Raw genomic sequence first — 22,489 nt, 5'->3', positions numbered from 1 at the left:
GAAGCTCTCAGTACCCCCAATTAGCTTGTCCTGGGACAGAGGCCCACAGCGCTGGTGACCTCGTTTTTCAAGCATCTCTCTGCTGCTTCTTAAAGCTACAGCGCTGCTCTTGTGTCAGGAAGCCGCTGTGTGATCACTTTAGGGAACTCGCTGCCACCTACCTAACAAGGCTGTTTTCTCAGCTGTCAAGTGAGGGGCAGGTACCTCAGATCTGAAGTCTTAGGGCGCTTTTTTTAAGCCTTGGAATCCACCTCACCCCCCCAGAAAATCTATGCAGCAAACCCAGACGGAGATCTTGTCCCCTCCCTGAACCTTCCACCCTAAATGGCTCCTGAGGAGGCTGCCTGAAAGCTTCTAAAGCTCCTGGGGGGCACAATTTCAGATGCCCGGCCCCACAGGAACCAGGAGACCTGGCGTTCACCACCCCTGCCTCCCCTGGGGCTGGGTAGTGGACACTCTCTTTTTAGGGCACCCCAGGGCTGACCGGCCTCTTGGGAACCCTGCTTCTGCGAGGGGGGGCGGGCGCGGGGGGCAGCCGGCTGCATCCGAGGGCCCCGCGGCTGTGGGAAATCCCAGAGCCCACGCAGAGGGGGCGAGCTGGAGAGGAGGGGAGGGCTGGGAGCGCTGGGAGGACGGGGTGTGCGCTCCATGCCTCCCAGCAGCTGCGCGGGGCCCTAACCCCGGGCCTCCCCCCATTCATCAGCCTCACCGCAGCCGGGTCTAGCAGGGCCTCTGGGAGGGTGGCGTGCAGCCACTTAGGCCCCTGAACAAAGGGCCTGGCTGGGTGCGCTGGGCGCCAGCGGCCTGCGGAGGGGGGTGCTCAGGATTGGGGAGGGCCCCCCCCCCCCCCCGGAAGCGCTCCGCTCCAGCTGCGCTCAATGCGGGAGCCAGAGTTAGGCGTGGGGCAGCGGCAGCTGCATCCCCCCTCCCCCGCCCCACAATGATTCATTCACGCTGAGAGCACACACCAGAGGACCTGCGGGGGTCGTGGCCCCGCTAGTCACGGAGTCGCGGCGCCCGCAGCAGCTCAGAGCGCCCCTCCGACTCCTCGCTTGGTGCTCCCGCCGGCCCCCCTCCGACTCCTCGCGCACTGCTCCTGCCGGCCCCCCTCCGACTCCTCCGGCAGTGCTCCCTCCAGCTCCTCGCGCTGTTCCCCCGCCGGCTCCTCGCGTCATGATCCCGCAGGCCCCCCTCCGACTCCTCGCGCAGTGCTCCCTCCAGCTCCTCGCACAATGCTCCCTCTGACTCCTCGCGCAGTGCTCCGGCCGGCCCTCCTCTTCCCCGCCCGCCGGCAGGTCCACGGCCCAGCGACCTCGAGAGGCCTGAGGTTTGGGGGCAAGCTCTTTGAATTGGCTCCACCCAATGTCAGCCGCTCTCCCTCTGAAACCGTCCTGGTCAGGTTTTGCTCAAACCCATTGCACAGGCAGAGAAACTGACGCAGAAAAATAAATAAATAAATAAATAAATAAATAAATAAATAAATAAATAAATAAATAAATAAATAAAAGGCGCGCAGCTTGACCGCAGGAGGACTGCCCCAGGGCAAGGGCTGGAGAAGAAGCCGGGCTTGGGGTTCAGCCTGGAGCCAGCTGACGGATGAGGGGCCGCCCAGCCGCCTGGGGTGAGCTAAGGGCCACTAACCAAAGGGGTCCTACTTGCTGTCCAAGCTGCTCCCCTTAGTGCCGTCCTCCAGCCACATCTGGCTGACTCCTGAAACGATCTGAGGGAGAAATCGGGGATCAGGGAGAGAATGAAGACAGCTAAGTAGAGGTGCTAAAACCACTAGGTTAAAAAACGTGTTGGGGGCTCCTGACCCAGGATAGAGCCCACAACCCTTGATCTTGGGGTCATGCATTCAAGTCCCACGTTGCGGGGGGGGGGGGGGGGATAGATTGTACTTAAAGAAAAAAAATCTTTAAAAAAATGGTGGGTGGGTCATTGGTTCTGAGAAGCTAAATTGTGCCAAGAATAAATTTGTTTTTGCCTTCTGGCCTCCACACCTCCTGTCGCCAAAGCCAGATCAAAAAAAAAAAAAAATCATAATAAATAAAACTAAAAATCAATAATGTTAGCAGAACAGGGAGAAGCAGATTGAAGTGACCATCCTCAGACGGCCCCGGGCCTCCTGGCCCCGAGCTCATAATTACCCTGTCACCCAGAAAACAAATCTATTGTGGGTGTTAAAAGTGGAGAGGCGGGGGTCCTGGGCGAGGAGCTGGCCCCGCTGGGAGGTGAAGGGAGTGGGTGGGAAAACAGGTTGGCCTTGGGTGCTGAGGGGGGACGGGGAGGGGGGACACTAACCAAAAGTAAGGCCTTGAAAGTTTCCGAAAGTTTTTTTCAGACGGGAGGGTAGACACATTGAGGGAGGTGATGCTGCCTGGTAGGGGACAATAGTGGTGGGAAAGCAGGGGGCAGGTCCCCAGCCCTCTCCCCGGCCCACAGGGCGGCCTGCTGTGCTGCTGCTGCCCCCTGGTGGGCCTGAGCCACAGCAGCAACCCCTCCAATGCCGGAAACCTGGAAACACCCGGGAAGTCTGTCCTTTCCCAGGCTGAGGCCTAGGCGGCCAGGACTAGCAGGCCCCAGGGAGCGGACGCTCGCTGAGAAGTGCCTTGGGGTCAGGGGGGCTCAGTCGCTTGTGTCCGACTTTTGATTCTGGCTCAGGTCAGGGTCTCAGGGTTGTGGGATCCAGCCCCACATGGGGCTCTGTGTCCAGAGCGGAGGCTTCTTGTCCCTCTCCTTATGCTCCTTCCTCCGCTCTTCTCTCAAATAAATAACATTTTAAAAAAGAGTGGGGGGGGGGGCAACCTGGGTGGCTCAGTGGTTTGGCACCACCTTTGACCTAGGGTGTGATCCTGGAGACCTGGGATTGAGTCCCAAGTCGGGCTAGCTGCAGGGAGCCTGCTTCTCCCTCTGCCTATGTCTCTGCCTCTCTCTTTCTGTGTCTCTCATGAATAAATAAATAAAATCTTAAAAAAAATAAATAGAAAATAAAAGAGATAGAGAGAGGGCCCTTGGGATCAACATTGGTGGAAGGGCCGGGAAAGAAGCTGAACAGCCATTCAGGGCCCCCGATAGCCTGGGCCAAGCCCTCCGGGAGCTCTGAAGTTGGACGGCCCCTCAGGATGGTCCCAGAAAGAGCGTACAGGGCCAGCCCTTCATCCCCCTGTCACTGGAGGGGAGGCCATGCTGCAAGGGCCCTGACCTCAGGCAAGGGGCTGCAGAGGCGGCACCCCCAGGGGCCCTGAAGTCTGTCTGCAGACGGTGCTCCCAGAAACTAGGCCAATGAGGTCTTCCTGGAAGGGCGACGGGGCAGCGCACCACACACAGCACCGATGCTCATTAAACACGTGCTAAATTAGCCGCCGGGTTAGACCGAGCGTCAAGCTCCCGGGCATAGCCTGCGAGTCCATGATTCAAGCAAGCGGCCTTGGGAAACGGTCACGGGAGCCTTGATGCTCGAGCCCATGGAGCCACTCGCTCAACCAACACTCGTGGGCTTTACGGCGTGCCAGGCCTGGAGGGAGGCGCTTTACCCACGTTTTTCTTATTTAATGCAACTGCGGGGCTACTATGAACTTAGATTATTCACATGAGATCAAGTTGTTCAGTGCCTTGCAAGGGGCAATGACACTTTCAAAAACGACACAATGGGGGACGCGTGGGTGGCTCCGCGGTTGAGCATCTGCGTTTGCCCAGGGCGTGACCCTGAGGTCCTGGGATCGAGTCCCACGTCGGGCTTCCTGCGTGGAGCCTGCTTCTCCCTCTGCCTGCGTCTCTGCCTCTGTGTGAGTGTATCTCATGAATAAATAAAATCTTTAAAAAAATAAATAAAAATAAATAAACGACACAATGGAACACGTGCTCTTGCTGCTGTCAAAGGTCCTTCAGACCACAAAGGAGTCTTGACTTTGTTGTGTGTGTGTGTGTGCGCGCGCGCGCGCAGAGAGGACTTCGCCTCCAGCCAGATGCTTCCTCCCCCACAGGCAAGAGTCACGCCTCCGTGGCTTCTTGCTCCAATTCCTTTCTTTCTTCTTCTTTTTTTTAATGGCAGAAAAGTTTATTTCTCATTTTTGACATGATCTAGTGTAGTTTGGGCAGCTAGCCTGGGCAGCTTTCCACTAAGCCAGGGGTTAACAACATCTTTTTGATTTAAGAATTTATGTATTTATTTATTTATTATATAAATTTTTTTTTATTAAAGTGCAATTTGCCAACATATAGTATTACTCCACTTCTTTTCTAAGCACCTTGCTGCTCCGGGGTCACAGGAGCACGGGCTTAAGCATTCCCAGTTGTAGCTGCCGAGATAGTGCCTTCCCTGGGTATGTATGTATGTGTGTATTTATTATTATTTATTTATTTATTTATCTTCCCTGAGTATTTAAAGAACACTCTTCACCCCCTGCTCTTCGGCCATCGGATCATTAGAAAGTCATGAAAGGATGAGTCCGCCCCTTGATGTCCAACGTCCCCATGTACATGGTCATCTGGGGATCACTTTGATGGGATGGGTGGCGGAGGTTTCTGCTCCAGAAACTTCTCTGCACCCCGTACCTCTCGCTAAGCCGGCTCTGTGGGAGGCGAGGGCTGGAGGGAGAGGGCAAGGCCCTGAGCCTGCTCTCTAACAGCCCTGCGGCCTTCTGTCCTTGGCCCGAGGCTCCCAGCTGCCAACATACACATGTTAGTTTTCTCATTTAGATTCCAGTCGTAAGGAACTTGAAGGAAAAAGAGTTGCGTGTGTGTGTGTGTGAAGGGGGAAGCTTGGATGTCATGGGGCAATCTCTGGGTCTGACCACAGTGCCCTCAATATTTCTCACCCCCCCACACACGCACACGCACGTGCACACACAGGCCTTTCCTCCTGGGCCCCCAGAACCTAATTTTTCACGTTTGGAAAACCCAGATGATTTTTGCCTGGGTCCATCTGGTTTTCCAAATAACCTGTCTTTTTGATAAATAACGTAAGTTAAATTAGACAAGACAGAGAGAGGGGTCGAGCAGTGTGCAGTTTCCCCTTCCATCAGCCTCAGAGAGCAAAACCTTGGCCGTGCCCCCGCCGCCAGGCCTGCCCCAGCGCTTGGCAGCCGTGGAGCGGGCCCAGGGGTCCCCCAGGCCGAGCAGGCCCCCCGCCAGCCACGGAGACTGCCCGGCGGGGCCGCTTGTCCCCAAGGAAGGGGGGCCAGGCGCTCCACCCGGGCTGTCCCCCTTCCCGGCCACAGCCAGCACCAGGCGCCGATCAATAAGCTGAAAATGAAACCGTTGAGGTGAGAGGAGAGGACCGAGGGGATGGGGACGCGCGACTCAGACGGACGTGGCCCTCCCGGGGACGGAGACCCAAAGGCGACCCAGCCTGCTCGAAGCCAGGCCCGCCCGCTCGGCCCCCAGGCCTGGCCCCCAGCCAGGCCGGGGTGGGGGAGAGCCCACTCCACGCGTGCCCCACACCGTACCTCTGATCCCAAGTGCAACCCTGTGAGCCAACCTCCTCCTTTCCCTCAGGGCTCCTTTTGGTGACAAAGTTCAGAGAGTGGCTTCTCCGAGGTCGTGCCACTTGTAGGCTGCAGAACGGGGACGGAAGGCTGCACACCGCTGCCGCTTCTATGTCCAGCCCACCCTGCAGAGCTTCCTCGTGGGCACTTCCACTCCAAGCTTTTTTCTTCTTTTAAAGATTTTATTTACTCATGAGACACACACACACACACACACACACACACACACACAGAGGCAGAGACACAGGCGGAGGGAGAAGCAGGCTCCCTGCGGGGACCCCGATGCGGGACTCGATCCTGGGACCCCAGGGTCACACCCTGGGCCGAAGGCAGACGCTCCACCGCTGAGCCACCTGGGCCCCCCAACTCCAAGCTTTTCACCATTAGCTCTTCCAGGTTTCAAATCAATCACTTCTTGCTCAGTAAGTATTTATTGATTCTATGTGCCAGCTATGCTGCTACCTATAGTTTTGTTTTATATTTTTAAAAATAAGACTATATTTTCATAATCTTATATTTTTTATATTTTAAAATATAATTTTATATTTTTATTTTTCTCTATATCCAACATGGGGCTCAAATTCACAACTCCAAGAGCCGCATGTTCTATGGACTGAGCCAGCCAGGCACCCCTTTATGTTTTTTTGTTTTTTTTTAACAAAACAGATATGGTCAGTGGATCCGCTGACTGCACCAGCCAGGCCCCTCCCAAGGAAGATCACATTTTTAAGATCACATTTTTAAGATGTTTTTAAGATCTCACATTTGAGACACATAGGAGAGTACGCGCCTTTTAAGGAGTTGTCCACAAAGCATGATACAGTTGGGACGGTGGCGACTTCTTACACTTGTGGAGCAGCACTTGACATAATGCATTCACGTTCATTTTCCAACTGAAGCCTCAAAGCAACCCCGAGACAGGCATGAATTACGGTCCTCATTTTATTTTTATTTATTTTTTTAAAGATTTTATTTATTTACTCATGAGAGACAGAGAGAGAGAGAGAGAGGCAGAGACACAGGCAGAGGGAGAAGCAGGCTCCATGCAGGGAGCCCGACCTGGGCCTCAATCCCAGCTCTCCAGGATCAGGCCCTGGGCTGAAGGTGGCACCAAACCGCTGAGCCACCCGGGCTGCCCAGGGTCCTCATTTTATAGCTATAAATGGAGGCTCGGAAAGGTGTGGTGTTATCCATTCAGTCTTCACTAGGCAACACTACCTTCCAGGCTGCCTATCAAGGAGTGAGGAGAGGGGGCACCTGACTGGCTCAATCGGTACAGCGTGCAACTCTTGATTTTGGGGTTGTAAGTTTGAGCCCCACAACAGGGCATAGAGAATACTTAAAAATAATATATATAAAAAAACAAGACAAATGGGTAGACTACAAGGCAGAAACAGAATGGCATCTCAAGTGTGCTATGATCGGATGGTATCATGACACTCCTCCCAGAAATGCGCTCTGCATCCTCGGGCGAACGAGTCTTACGACAGGAAGCTTCAAGAGTTATTAAACACGTGTAGGAGATAAAGAGCAAACATGCCCAGTGTGAAGCACGAGAGATTCTCAGAGGGTAAAGTTTGTGGAGAAGCAGTTGAGACGAGGGATTGCAAGGGACCTGAGCAGCTTGTCCCCACGGCTGCTTTGATGAACAGAACCTAATGCTTTATGCAACAGGCCGTAGGACGGTTTGTACAACTGTGGACTGAATTAATGAGATCAGAGACCTGTTCGTGTGAAGTAAATACATGTGTCCCTACCCCGCGGCGTGGAGCTAGGAGGGGGTGAAAGGGCTGGCACGGAGCAAATCTATCTCACAGGCCACGAGCTCTTACCCCTCCGGGTACATCGGTTCCAAGCTGGCAGAGCTGAGCCCTAGCAGGAGCCGCAGCAGCGGGCCCCGGGGCCTGTTTCATCAAAACGCAGCTGAAGCTGATGGCTCGACGTTTTGGGCACAGGCATCTGGGTCAGGAGGCGACTCTCCACGTCAGTCCTGTTAGCAAGGTCAAGGCTCAGCTTGCCGTCTGACAACTACACCGGCGAGGGGAAAAGTGACCCAGAGCTCAAGACCTAACTTCTCTTTCTCCAAAGACTGCTTTCTTTCCAGAGCCCAGAGCCTAGGACAGAAACCATTTGCTCCCTGGAATTTCTTTTGCATTGCATTTCTTTTTTTAAAAAGATTTTATTTATGAGAGACAAGAGGGAGAGAGGCAGAGACACAAGCAGAGGGAGAAGTAGGCTCCCTGCGGGGGGCCCAATGTGGACTCGATTCCTGAACCCTGGGGTCACGACCCGAGCCAAAGGCAGCCGCCTAACTGCTGAGCCACCAAGGCGTCCCCCTTGCACTGCTTTTCTTATCCTCAGTGGTCAATTCCAACCATCTTCTCCCTCTCTCCCCCCCAGAAGGGATATGGGAAAGCAAGAGGGGAGAAATATGTCACCCTCCTTCCCAGTTCTGTGTGGCAAAGGCTGCCCACCTGGGACACCGTTTAGAGGGCTCCGGGGGAGGGGCGAAGCCCTCACCTTGGACCCAAGGCTCCTGATCAAAGAGCTCTGACAAGAGGTACCGTTCATGTAAACTCCCCGCTGAGAGGCCAGGGAGGGACAACTGCAGCAGGGGGCTTCCCGGGGCGGGGGGGGCGGGGCGGGGCGTGCAGCCTGAACATGAGGCTCCTCAACGTCAGACAGGCAATGACCTAAGAATGAGCACCTGATCCGGACGGCAAACCCTGCCTTCAGGCCTGGAGATTTATTGAAACACTACATACATATTAAAACATCTTTATATACATTTTCCCCTTTCCAAGATTACAAATATACAAATCCAAAGCATCTTGTGTATTAGAAACAATTGTAGAGAACCTACACCCTAACTGCAGCAATTACACTGGCGTTCCCCGTCTGCCAATAAAAAGCTGGCATGATTCGCCCAATTTCTCAAGTCCAGCTCCTGACGGCGAAACCACAGGATTCACATGGAACGTGTTTCCAAAGCAGCAGTGACACTCCATTTGGGGCGTGGGGGGATGGAATCGGTCTAGAATTCTGAAAGCTTCATGATTGTTCGGAGAAAACTGGGACTGAGGGCAATTCTCTTCAACAATGTTTTGATCATCAACTCAATAGTGGTCTTCTTTCTAAATAAGTCACGAAGTATTGTGCTCAGACTGGTCAGGGCAATAGACCCAGGTGAATGCAATAAATAATGGTTATATTTCTGTCAGGAGGAGAAGGGAGTCCTTGAGCAACACTGCTGCACAGTGAGAATTTAGTTCCAGAAGAGAGCTCTCCCTGCGCCATGGAATATGTACTTTGGACAGGCACCGGTGGGTGTCTTTATCCTCATCGTCCAGAAAATCCGGGCCACAGTCTTTCTGCCTTGAGTACCAATGTAAGCCCTTACTCTCAGGGAAGCAAAGGTCAACCGGCAAGCTGCGGCTGCCTTGGGAAGAGGCAAACAGGGAAACAGAAGGGGCAAGACAAGTATAACGGCCTGTCTCTTGGTTCCGAGGTCCTCCAAGACGCTCTCTTCCACGGAATCCAGGTCACCGTGGGGCACATCTTCGGGTGTGAAGGATTCATTCCGGTATCGACATCCCTTGGGTTCTCTCATTTCCATAACACCACACTTTTTCCTCCTCCTCCTCCTCCAACCACCCCTTTCAAAAAAAGTCTATCAACCCAGGAGGCTGCTAGGATAAAATGTCAAATATATAACGGAGGACGTGAGCCTTCACTCAAGCATCTGTGCATTGATTTTGTAAACGCTGCAGAATTAAGGTTAGTGGCCAACCCGGGAAATAATACTAGGAAAGGAAAAAGATGTCCAGAGCCATGCAGTGGGAAGAGCTGGATGGAATCTCTGTCCGTAACCTTAATGCACGGACTATAAAGGAAGGGGAGGAGGGGAGATCAATCATCCCCACAGGCATCGATTCCAGCCTTCAACACCACAAACTTCTCAAAGTAGTCTCAACAGGTGCCAGCACCTTTGACGATGTTAACTTTCCAAGTATCTGAAGATGCTTTGCTTCAATCCTGAAGTGCTATCATCTGTCTTGAGGCGCTTAGGTGAAGGGGATGTCTTTAAAGATGGACCCCTTCTTCTTACCTGGAGAGCAGAGAAAGAGTCAGGACCAGCTCAAGACTCCCACACAAGTACTTAGGTTCAGTTAGCTCTTAAGGCACTCATAGTCAAATCACGGACATTTAGGAAAAAAAGAAATACGAACTTTTTAGGAAGCTTTCAACGCTGATGACCTCCTGGGGGTAGCAGTCCTCTGATATTTTATTGGGGAGTGCAAGAGTGAACACCACACCCTAAGCCTTTAAGCCAGAATCATCTATCTATCTATCTATCTATCTATCTATCTATCTATCTATCTATCTAATTTTTTAAAGATTTTATTTATTTATTCATGAGAGACACAGAGAGACAGAGACAGAGGGATAAACAGTCTCCATGAAGGGAACCCGATGTGGGACTTGATCCCAGGATGGCAGGATCACACCCTGAGCCAAAGACACACACTCAATCGCTGAGCCACCCAGGCGTCCCTAATTTTTTTTTTTTTGAAAATCAATCCATCAATCTTGCTGGGGACGGCCACATCAGTTCTCAAATTCCCTACCTGAGGTTTAGACGGTTCCTTCGCTGCCTCAGCCTTGACAGGAGAAAGTGTATGAAAGACAAAGTTTCTTAAATTTCGAGGTGCATTGGGGTTCGGGTCAGAGAGGGCAGCCAGTTTCTGAAGCACAGCTTTGGGCTGGTTTAGCAGGGAGCCTGTTTTCAGCTGAAGAGAGAAGAGTCATCAAATCCCAAGTGCCAAGGGAAGAATGAGAAGTCCGTCCCTCCCTGGCACCCCCAGATCCTGAGGGGACATATTCCTGCCCCACTCAAGCAGAAAGCAATAGCAGGTGCCCTTGACACCTACTGTCTCCTGTAGCCGCCTCCTCCCCCTAACGACAAAGTAACTCCTCCCTTAGCCTGACCTGGGCCGATGTAACATCGCAGATCCTGACATCAGGCTATCCATGTCCCCAACCAACCTGGTGGGCACTCTCTGGCCTGATGGCTTCAAAGGGATTTCTGAGTAAAGACTTTGGTTCTTGAATAACCACGGTGCGATTGGCTGAAAAGACAATAAAGGGAGGTTTGTTCTGGGCAGAGCTGGATAGAATTACCTTTAAATCTAAACAAGCTAAGAAGCCTCTAACTAAACCAATAAACTAAGGCTTAATAACCCGGATTATTTTATCATGGTGACTTGAAACTATAGTAAGGAGTGGCAGGAAGATAGACAACCAGCTTGAATGTTGACCGTTAACAGTAATAAGCAAAAGCAAGCGTGGTAGGCTGAACACAGATGGTGTCTAAGAGCCCCATTCTGGAATTAGCGCCGGGTTCAATATCCAGCTCTAACACAGTCTTGGGCAACCAAATAAAGAAGCTAAAATTCCTACTCTGAGTTGCCTTAGAACCATCTACGTCTACTCACAAGTACAACGTCCACTGCCCAAAAGTCTAAGATCCAAGAACACTGTCCTTTCCCATCTCGGAGGGTCCTCTTTAGCACAATGTGAGACCAAGGCCCCGGCCTACAGGGCAACAGTCCCTGAGGCTGGAGTCACTTCCGAGGCTCCTGCATGAACCATCCAGGAGACTGGGCCCAGAGGAGGACGAGAGCTCACCATTTTTCTGTAGTGCTTTGGCTGTAACTTTCTTGGCCAGCATCATAAACTGACTGTCTTCCCCGATGTCTTCTTCTTCAGCTGCAATTTTCCCCTGCTCTGCCTGAAAATAAAAATCAGACCGCATTAACATCAGTCTACTGCGCCCCCAAACGGTTAGCATGGCCTGGGTTGTAAAGCTAAGGTACCTGGGATAGCCTTGGTTTTCCCTTCTGCAACCTTTGTTGCTACAGACCAAAAAAAAGGATCTTGGACAAACAAACGTGAATGAACTGCCCGTCGTAATCTTCTCAGAACACAAAAGAAAATTCAAGGATTAAAAGGGACAGCAATATGCTGCCCAGGATCTTGAAACTATCCTGACAGGGGAGGTGAGTGGGTCCCCTCCTCCTCAGCAGCCAGGAACACAACAGAGGACTTCCTACCTGGTCCCGAAGCCACTGTTCTCGTTCAATTCGCTCCTTCCTCCAACGGGCTTCCGTCTCATCAAACTGCTCTTCCATCTGATCATCATCAGAGTCTCTGTGGAACAAGTCCATCTGGGAAGCATCATCTAAAGCAAAGAGTCAAGGCCATGAGCATTCTGCAGTCTCCCAGGAGAAGGCGCTCGGACAGATGCAAGGGACTCATCATTCATCACACACTGACACAAGCTTTTCCGTTCACTAACAGAAAGTCAGTTACAGCCAGGTCCTCCTCAGTAGCCTGCTGCGGTTTGGATTTCCACTCGTCGTCTTAGACGGGACACACACGTACACCATACCATCTGTTTCTGAAAGCAATGACCAAGATACCTATGTTTTTCCATCGGAATTTCCTCATTCGGCCAGGACCGTCACTATGCAGATCTCCATCGGCGAGGTACCTCTCTTGGTATAAACGTAGCTGTCGCTTATCATCATCCAACATCGTTTTCCTGCAGGAAAGATACAGGGTTCAAAGCCAGGACCACTCTGGCTGGTTGTGGAAACGTCCCATCACTCAGAAGGGCCTGCTGGGATACTGACATGTGTATTTTCTTGATTTGATTCTGTAGCTCCTCATCAGAAGGGAGTACTTCATCAATTTCGTCCTGTTCATATTCGTCGATATCTTCCCCATCATACTCATCTTCACTTCCCACATCACTCCCCGACACCTCTGCCTCATCCTCCAGGTACTTCTTCAATCTCCTAGGAAGGAATTTTGAAGATTAGAAACGCAACAATGAATACAGACACAGACTATGGATGCAGTGAGAAAAGCAGAACACGGAGCCACTTAAATTTTAATGATACACTTCAGTAATACTTAAAGTCTATCATTTAATACACACCGTATGCCAATACCTATGCTTCCCAGGCTTCATGGCATTATCTCAGGAGGGAGGACTATTATTGCCCTTCAATTTACAGTTGAATGACAGAGACTCAGAGAGTAAATAAATGACCCAAAATCACACAGCTAGGAGGTCGATTAGGTTCTCTAAAGCCAGAACTCTCAATCTCCTCTACATCTGGGACATACCTGCTGGAAGGTTCAGATTATTTTGTTCCGTATTTAAGCTCACCAGGATCGGGAGAGAGGTGAGAGATGGTATGGTAATGGAAGGTAATAGCCTGGGATTTCTTAGCAGCTGCCAAGTCTTGACCCTCAAGTTAGAGGCACACCTGAGGCTCAGAGTAACTGGTAGGTAAAACCACTACTTCCTAAGTTTTTGTGACCTCAGTTCCTACTGAGAACAAATCTGCTGTCACTTTGGGTTCAAAGTCCTGTCATCTATCATCACAAGTGGCAAAAGTTTGATGGCTTTCTGAAGGATGATTTTTATCAAAGACTTACATTATTTTTTAAAAAGCTGAGTTCCTCTAAATGCTAGGGATCCCAGGGAGTTCCTTAGAGGGCTAAAAGCCACTGAATTCTCTAATCTTTTCATTTACCCACTTGGAACAGCACAACTTTTAGCTGTCATTCTTTCTAAGATTTCTTTTGGACAAAGGATTCTCCAGTTAAGTAAGGTTTAAGAACCACTACCTTAGAAAAATCTATAGATGACCCCAAGCTGTAAGAGACAGTTAATTTGACAGGTGACAAATTAGAACCCCAAACTGATCTTAATAGAATGGAATGACAGGCTAGAAACAATAATATAAAGCTAATAGAGATCAATATGATATCTTATATGTGAATTCCAGAAGTCATCCGTGTACAATATAATAATGAATGCCTATTAAAATGGTCTTTATGAAACTTTTAATATCATGGGAAAATCATTATGGATATTCCAAGTGGGAAAAAAGCAAGACACAAAAATATATATACGAAAAAAAATTGCACAGATCTCAACTCTATGAAAACATATGCATAAAAGTGGTTATGGAGCAATCTACCATCCAAAGTTTCATTAGATACTTGGATGGTGAACACAGATGACTTTTTATTTGTAGCTTTGTCTTCTTTTAAATATTCTAAAATAAGTGGTTTACTTTCATGAGCAGAACAAAACATTAAAAAGGAATAAACGGGAGGTCATCTGCCTAAGACTAGGATGAGGAAAACCTGAAATGACAGTAATCCATAGGAAAAAAGACCCCATTCCTTAAAAAAGGAATTTTCATTGTCTACTAACTCCTCAAAATCTACAGCGACTCAGCTCTTAGGATCCCTGGTTACTTGACGAGTAGTATGCATCCAGAACAAGGACGTGGTTGTACCACCATATACAGCGGGAGGTGGACCACACCTGAGGATGAAGAGAATATCCGGTACGTGAGGAGTCAGGAAGCAACGCCGTGTGAGAAATAGCTGAAGGAACCGAGATATTTAGTACAGAACTCACCTAAGGAGTATATAATCATTTTTGAACACTCAAGAGATACCACGTGAAGGGGTGTATTGGATCTGTGTTGACCACGAAAAGCAAAGAACTGGCAGACTGAGGTAAACGGTGGCAAGCTACAACTCAACTGTGAGAACTTTCTCCAGCAATGGGAGGAATGGACATAACACCTACATTTGCCTTCTCAATTTCTCGGACTGCTTCAGGACCTCTTCCTCGTCATCATCTTCAGGGTCTTCCAATGCCAGATCTTCGTTATCAGAGTTACTGGGTTCATCCTGAAAAATCAGGGAGTATCACACACAAAGTTAAGCTGAACAAAACGTGTCCTCAACTAAGACAGGATTTATGAACTTCTGCCCAAACATCTCAATCTAGGAAATGGCTTCTGATAACATGCCAAACTCAGAATCCTCGCCCACTCAGATTCCACTCAGATTAGGAAAAAGACAAGACGGCAGCAGCAGTACCTGGAGTTCAGTTAGGATTACTTTGTTCCCTTCAAGACTCACCTCATCACTATCCAACTCGTTATCGTTTGGGACAAGCCGAAAGTCTCCAAATTCCTCCTCTTCACCTTCTTCTTCCCTAAAGTACAAATCAAACCAATAGGTTGCTGAAACAAACTACGGGGAGTCAGCCAACTTACAAATTGAAAATATTTTACTAGCACCAACCATCTCTTCAAGAGATAGGAAACAAGAGACCTTGCCTTTAGAAAAAAATAGTGATAAAATATACATAACACAATCATGTTGTGCAGCCAACCTCCAGAACTCTTCTCATCTTGCAAAACTTTTTATTTATTATTTATTTTTTTAAGGCAGGGAGGGGCAGAGAGAGCATCTTAAGTAGGCTCCATGCCCAGTGTGGAGCCCAACATAGGGCTTGATCTCACAACCCTGAAATCATGACTTGAGCTGAGATCAAGAGTCAGACACTTAACTGACTGAGCCACCCAGGTGCCCCAAAACTCTATACCCTTTATTTTTTATTTTTAAAAATATTTTATTTATTTATTCATGAGGGACACACAGAAAGAGAGAGAGAGAGGCAGAGACACAGGCAGAGGGAGAAGGAGGCTCCACGCAGGGAGCCCGATGCAGGACCCGATCCCGGGTCTCCAGGATCACACCCTGGGCCGAAGCTGGCGCTAAATCGCTGGGCCACCGGGGCTGCCCAACTCTGTACCCTTTAACCAACAATTCCCCACTTTTCCTTCCCCTCAGCTCCTGACAACTACCCTTCTACTTTCTCTATGAATTTGACTACTCTCAGTACCTCATCTAAGTAGAAAACTACAGTATTTGTATTTTGAGGACTGGCTTATTTCACCAAGCATAATGTCCTCAATGCTCATCCATGTTGTTGCATGTGTCAGAATTTTGTTCCTTTCTAAGGCTGAATAATCCATTTGTGTGTGTGTGTCCACCATATTTTGTTTATCTACTTGGGATGCTTCCACCTTTTGATTATTATGAATCATGCTACTATGAACATGGGTTTACAAATACCTGAAACTCTGTTATCACTTCTTTTGTGAATACGCTTGAATCATATCATATTGTTTTTAATTTTTTGAGGAATTGCCATTTCGATTTCTAGAGAAGCTTCCCACCAACAGTGGATAAGGGTTCCAATTTCTCCATATCCTCACAAAAACTTATTATTTTGTGTTTTTGTGGGTTTTTAAAAATTTTTTATAGTAGCCATCCTAATGGGTATGAGGTAGTATCTTACTGTGGTTTTGATTTGCATTTCTCTTGAACACTTTCATGTGCTTATTCTCTCCCTTAAAATAGAGAGAGAGAGAGAGAAATGTGTTTAATGGTGAAGCTTAGCACACTTTTAGCACCATATACGGCCTGAAGTTGAAGCAGCAGGGACAGGTAGGCGACTCCCATTAAGTCTCACATGGCAAAGAGGATGAGGAAGGCAACCAGCACACAGAAGAGCCCCGTGTCCTCAGGTCAAAGCCCAGAACGGCAGAGAAGAGCTGCTGCTTGAGAGACAGGTTCCTGGCACAGCCAATGATCAGGATGCCAAACACTATTCCAATGCCAGCCCCTGAACCAGCCACACCAATAAATGGGGCTGCTATGGCAATATCCCAGGAGACGACACTGGTCTGGAACTCCATCGGGCTACCTGGAGTTGGGGAGCTGCTCTAGGATGGCTGTGTAGATGGGATCACTGGCCTACTCAAGGAGGCAGACACAGGCCTGATTGGGCCTCTGGTACAACCTGAGATCAGAGCCAGAGGAATGAGCAGTGCCCAGTGGGCTGCACTGTCTGCCTCCCAGCTTTAGCTCTAGGTCTCTATTCTTGGCTTTTTTTCCTTTTTCTAAAAGAATTTATTTATTTGAGAGAGAGAGAGAGAAAGCACGAGTGGGGGCAGAGCAGAGGGAGCAGCCTCCCCACTGAGCAGGGAGCCCGACGTGGGGCTCGATCTCAGGACCCTGGGATCATGACGGACCCAAAGTCAGACACTTAACCGACTGAGCCACCCAGGCTCCCCATCTTCTTTCTTTCTTTAACCCTGTTTTCCACCGACTAAAGGAAAGCATTATAATTTCCTTACTTTGCAAACAAGACTCCAAAGTATCGCAAGACTCCCAGACAGGATATGAAGCCCTTAAAATGGGTCATTATTGTGGACCTCAGGATTTTATCAGAAGACGAGGCCTTCCTAAGTTCCCTTCAATCACTGAGACTTACCTGTCTGTGGGGAAAGATCCCGAGCAAAGAGCAAGTGCTTCTTCCATGGGATCACCCAAGCTGCTCTCTTTCTCCGGCTTATTTAACTCTGATGGAGCCAGAGTGGAGGCATCTATATCACAACAAAGAAAAAGATTTGTCACCAAGAAATAACAGCTTTATTCTCTCTCCCCAGCCATCTATAGACACTCCAGCTCAATACAGTTCTAAGGTAAGCTTGCCAAAAAGAGCTTACCATCCATTCATTCAACAAATCCTTATTTAGTGCTTACTATGTGCCAGGCACCAGGGATACAGTAGTGAGCAAAACAAAAATCCCAGCTCCCACAGAGCTGACATTCTAGCCATCAGGGAGACAGGAACATGCAGATGGAAATAAGTAGGCATTTATAGGAAATTTACTATTACAAGAGCACTCTTCTAAGCTCTGCATACATATTAACCATAAATGAGAAATCGCATGGCAAAAACTGAAGCTTAGGTTGACATTTTACCACCTTAAGAAAGCAAAGGCTCTAAACATCAGGAAGCTAAGAATTCAACCTACACACAAGAATATGTCACACCCTTGTTTTCTGTGAACTTTTCACCCAAGGGTAACAGGCTTCTTCTCAAGGACACTGACAAGATATTTGGTTGTGGCGAGCCTGACACTCTCTGTTGGCTATTTACCCTGAGAAGTGAATTTTCCTGAACAAAGATTCAGAAGTTCCTCCAGGTTTTCTTTCTTGTCGTTCTTCCTGGACAGAGTCTTTTCAGTTTGAGATGTGAACTTTCCAGTACATAGATCCAGTAGCTCATCCATGTTAGCATCCATGGCATTCTCATCCATACTGGCCAATGGCAATCCAGGCTTCAAAGCTTGGTACTGATTTCTGTGGTTTCTAACATTTAAGAACCTACAAATGCAATGAAGAATATAAGAAATTCTCTAGGAGAAACAACAAAGTAGTGGCTAAAACATTTTAAAGAGTTTTTTGTTTTTGTTTTTTTTTTTTTTTTTTTAAGAAAGAGTGGGGGAAGGGGCAGAGGGAGGAGAGAGAAAATCTTAGGCAGGCTCCACACCCAAGACAGAGCCGAAGGCAGGGCTCGATCTCATGACCCTAACATTATGACCTGAGCCAAAATCAAGAGTTGGACATTTAATTGACTGAGCCACCCAGGCACTCTGGTATTTCTAATAAAACCAAACTTAAAAGCTGAATCTCAGGGGCACCTGGGTGGTTCAGTTGGTGAGGCATCTGCCTTCAGCTCAGGTCACGATCTTGGAGTCCTGGGATTGGGCTACTTGCTTGGAGGGGAGTCTGCTTCTCCTTCTCCCTCTGCCCCTCCCCACTGCTCATATTCTCTCCCTCTCTCAAATAAATAAATAAAATCTTAAAAAAAAAAAAAAGGCTGAATCTCAAACCAGCAAAGGATCCAAACTGCAGCCTTGTGATAATCTAAAGAGGGAGGGAGTTTAATAAAAGAATAAGTGCTATTTGAAAGGTAAAGGGTAGAGGATCATTTCTGCTTTCAGACAGTGTCAGTGTTATGGCCGTGCAACGTGCCACGGGTCTGTCAATCCCCAATCCACACAACAAGCCTAACACAGCAGGACAGGTCATCCAATGCCCTTACACGAGCTGTGCATTTCAAGTAAAGCAGAGATCAAAGGATCAGAATGCCAGGAAAGACTATTTACGTTTTACTTTCTGGAGAGCTTTTGTTCAAACTTGCAGAATGTAATCCTAATGGTCTGTACACCTTCTCTTTCTCAGAAGAGAGAGCACAGATGGAGTAACAGAAGCTCACTTTATTTTTAAACAAAATTAAGCAGTACCCAGCACCATCCCACCCACAGAAACATAAAACTACCTACCCATCTGCATCCAACAGTTGGCTCTGAGTGTCATCTTCTAAACAGAACTGGAAGTCTCCTGCTCCTAGGAAAAGTGTCTTAGGCTCTGGGGAGGCGTTATACAGATCCTGGGAATCCTCTATGGGAAGTGAAGGCTCAGACAGCTTTCCTGAACTCTGGCACCAAAACAAAACCAAACAAAAACAAAACATTTTATAATTGTCATTCACTGTCATGACAACAACAGAAGTTGCTATTTCCAAGATTTTATCTACTCTCAGGCAATTGCAGCTGAGGAGGACAATGCATAGCCAAGAGAAGGATAAAGAAAAATATCTTCAGGAAAGTAAGAACACTGGATGAGGCTTGTTTTTAATACACAAAGGGGGTGGTTTCTTAAAACCGAGCACACATAACGTGGTGGGAGTTGGTTGGCTCAGATGCATTTTATTTAGCAGTGTGGGAAGTAAAAGGGGGAGGAGATTAGAAGACCATTACCATCTTACCTTCGAAGCTGAGCTGACCAAACTGGCTCGAAATAGCCCAGGGGAGGGAGATCTGAATCCTCCCGCTACAGGGAAAAAACCGGTCCCACGGCCTGTCTGTCTGTTGCAAGGCTGATAGGATGGAATCGTGGAGCCAATCAGCTCAAAGCTGCTATTGTGGCTGCTTTCCTTTGTTAACAACGAGCATGAATCATCTTCATCTAAAGAAAGAGAAATAACTTTTAAGTGTATGATTCCAGAAATAAGGTGGATCTGTTTAGGAAAAAGAATTGAGAATGCAACTATCAGGTAACATTCATAGGCAAACCCCTCAAGTTATGTGTCTAAAACATGAAGTTGAAGGTAAATTACAGTAGCAAGAGAGCATTATACAGTCAGGGTTTATCACTCTGAGCTACGTGACACCTGAAAGTTCCCAACTTTCTCTCACCCTGCCTAATGCCTATGATCACTCTCCCCATCATCCAATCATGTCTACATCTTCTTTTTATCTACTGTAACATAAATGTTCTCACGGCTCAGTTAATCAACACACACTACTAAGGACATATTTTTTTTTTTTTTTTTTTTTATGTATGATAGTCACAGAGAGAGAGAGAGAGAGAGAGAGGCAGAGACACAGGCAGAGGGAGAAGCAGGCTCCATGCACCGGAAGCCTGATGTGGGATTCGATCCCGGGTCTCCAGGATCACGCCCTGGGCCAAAGGCAGGTGCTAAACCGCTGCGCCACCCAGGGATCCCCTAAGGACATATTATATGTCCATGTTCAACTGTGAAGAAACGCAATACAAAATTTCAAAACCAGACCCGAGAAAAATCTTCTAATTCGTTAATTCCTTTCAGAAAAATTTTCTAACTCATAAATTCCTTTCATTGCCACAGGGAAGACGGAGAAAAGTCTACTGAGTTCAAAAAAATGCAAATCTTATGGAATTGTAGGCCTTCAGTACCAAAGCTAAAGGAGCTAAGAAAAGTCAAGTTCTGCATAAGAGTCATGACTTACCCAGTTTGCTAGACCTTTTGCCTGAGATTTCATCTGTTTCTGATTTTTCTTCATTAGGAAAGTAACTATGAAACAAGAAAGAAAATTGTTTACCTGTTTCTGCTACTTATTTATTTTTTTAAAGATTTATTTATTCGAGAGAGAGAGAGAAAGAGAGAGAGAATGCACACAAGTGAGGGAAGAGGCAGAGGAAGAGGAAGATTCTCAAACAGAATCTCCACTGAGTCTGGAGTGAGATGCAGGCCTCGATCTCACCACCCATGATGTCATGACCTGAGCTGCAGTCAAGAGTTGGACGCTTAACTGACTGAGCCACCCAGCCGCCCCATGTCTCTGCTTCTTATGAGAGAGGCAAACCCAAGGGAGTCTTATCTTTCCCTTGAGAGAATTACTTACCCCATCTTGGAAGAGTTGTCCTTAAATAGAAGCAAGGTAGAATCAGATGACAGAGGCTTGGGGACAGAGAGGCCAATGGACTTGCTAATGTCACTACTGCCATCACTATTGTCTTTATCCATTTCTTTCTCTTCTTTGGTTTCTATTTCTTCACCACTGAGAAGGAATTCTGCATTCTTCACCAATCACATTGCCCAAAAACAGAAAGTCAAAAAATTTAAAAGCAAATAGGCTGTTAGCCTGACATACGGCTGCTTGGTTACAGTTCACATCTTAAAGCTCAAACGGTAGACCTGAAGGAAGCTTGGTGTAATCATTGTCAGTAACATAATTTTCCCTGACACTCCAGGAGCTCTTTTGTACTTATTTTACCTTTTACCTCCTCAAATTGCTACGAGATTGTGAAAGAAGACCGGGTTATCACTTTACCAAGGCAATGAGAGGTTAAACAAGTAGCCTGAGATTGCAGGACAACTAGTGGCCTCAGACCAAAAACAGGCTGTGACATGCTGCCCAGTTCAGCCCCTGCTTTCTTGCTTTACCCAGGGATAAACGTGAACCAACTCTTACAGTGACTGCAGAGTTCCAACAAAGAGGCTTTTCTGTTCCATTATTATTATTTGTTTTTCTTGGTGGCTTTTTTCTTTTTATTAATACCCCAAACCCTACCATTATCTATCTTACCTAGGCAGAAAACAACACAATTGTAAAAGGGCAAGAGGCCCTTTTACAAATACTCTTCTCAGTGAAGAAAGAGACTCAGGAAGGTCTCAGCTTGCCTGAGAACTTATTCCAGACCTCAACCTGACCAAGGTTAAGACTGCTGTTCATTCTGAATAGAGAAAACTACATAAACAACGAAGATAAAAGTATCTATTAATATAAAACCACTTCCATTTTAGCCTTAGATTTCAGTAAGTAGACTAACAGGTAGAGCCAAAGGTAGGGCTCCGTGAACTGCAGGTAGCCAAAGGTGCTGATGGAACTGAATGCATTTGGACTTTGGTACATATGAGCTAGTTACGCAATCTCTGCCCCTGAAATCTCCTACACAATTGAACATACTACTCTACTCTAATTCAAATCTGATTTTCTCTTTCCCTTATCTACCTTGACCAAGTGACAAAATTAAATAATTGTCAGAACCTCCTGATTGCCTTCTTCCTCCTCTTCTTCCTCTAAATCTCCCTCTTCCTCCTTTTCTTCCTCTAAATCTCCATCTTCCTCCTCTTCTCCATCTTTCTCCGATTCATCTGTCATTTCTTCCTCCTCCTCCTCTTCTTCTTCAAATCCATCCTCATTATCTAATTTAAATAAGGCTTGGCGCTTTTGGCGTTCCTCATGCCTACGGAGTTTCATCGCTTCCTGCAGTTTGGCTTTCAGCACCTGAAGCTTTTCACCTGAACAAAAATATGAAGAAACACGTTAGACATAATGACCAATTATCTATTGCAATCATGGAAGTGTGCATTTCAGGGAACACCAGAAGTGTTGCAGTCACATCTTCAAAGGAAAATCAGAGACCTTAGTACTCTAAGCTTTTGTTATCTTAACAAATAAGATTATGAACTAAAGTGTAAAAGAGAACTTCCATAGTGATGTCCTATACCCTGGGTCAATAAACTGTACAGAAATTATAAAGTTATTAAAGAAGGAAAAAAAGGGGCGGAAGAATAGGACTCTGAAAATCTCTGGCTCAGAAGCCATGAAGGACAACAATGATAAACTTGCCTATATTAAAGAAAAGAAGAAACAATTCGAGAGTAAAATGGGCAAAGGGTATGTTCAAAGAAGAAACGAACATATGTGGTTAATAAACAAAAGTAATGCTTAACCTCATTTCTTTCTTAAGATTTTATTTTTAAGTAATCTTTATACCCAACATGGCACTTGAACTCACAACTGCAAGATCAAGAGTCACATGTTCCACCAACTGAGCCAGTTGGGCATCCCTCACCTCAGTTCTAATTAAAGAGATACAAATCAAAATAAGAGATCGCATTTTTTACATATCTGGCAAAAATTAGGTTTGAT

At 47.4% G+C, this 22,489-nt stretch overlaps 1 protein-coding gene and 1 pseudogene across 1 annotated transcript in view; both read right to left on the bottom strand.

Annotated features, from left to right (window-relative positions):
* Positions 1-8,197: 8,197 nt before the first annotated feature.
* CLSPN (claspin) overlaps positions 8,198-22,489 on the bottom strand; it is a 30,231-nt gene continuing 15,939 nt past the window's right edge. Inside the window, exons 10-25 of the mRNA XM_035698765.2 lie at positions 21,602-21,855; positions 20,456-20,631; positions 20,060-20,124; positions 19,057-19,256; positions 18,572-18,726; positions 17,383-17,609; positions 16,711-16,822; positions 14,505-14,580; positions 14,167-14,270; positions 12,182-12,346; positions 11,969-12,090; positions 11,600-11,727; positions 11,175-11,277; positions 10,533-10,615; positions 10,115-10,276; positions 8,198-9,594 (exon numbers count right to left, since the gene is read on the bottom strand). Of these exons, the coding sequence (XP_035554658.1) occupies positions 9,484-9,594; positions 10,115-10,276; positions 10,533-10,615; positions 11,175-11,277; positions 11,600-11,727; positions 11,969-12,090; positions 12,182-12,346; positions 14,167-14,270; positions 14,505-14,580; positions 16,711-16,822; positions 17,383-17,609; positions 18,572-18,726; positions 19,057-19,256; positions 20,060-20,124; positions 20,456-20,631; positions 21,602-21,855 (2,243 nt within the window). The 3' untranslated portion in view covers positions 8,198-9,483. The remainder of the gene's footprint in view (positions 9,595-10,114; positions 10,277-10,532; positions 10,616-11,174; positions 11,278-11,599; positions 11,728-11,968; positions 12,091-12,181; positions 12,347-14,166; positions 14,271-14,504; positions 14,581-16,710; positions 16,823-17,382; positions 17,610-18,571; positions 18,727-19,056; positions 19,257-20,059; positions 20,125-20,455; positions 20,632-21,601; positions 21,856-22,489) is intronic.
* On the bottom strand, positions 15,206-16,641 carry LOC112643729 (ATP synthase F(0) complex subunit C1, mitochondrial-like; annotated as a pseudogene).

This window comes from Canis lupus, chromosome 15, assembly GCF_003254725.2.
Source record: "Canis lupus dingo isolate Sandy chromosome 15, ASM325472v2, whole genome shotgun sequence".
Lineage (NCBI taxonomy): Eukaryota > Metazoa > Chordata > Mammalia > Carnivora > Canidae > Canis > Canis lupus.
This window is presented reverse-complemented; position numbering and strand designations above follow the sequence as displayed.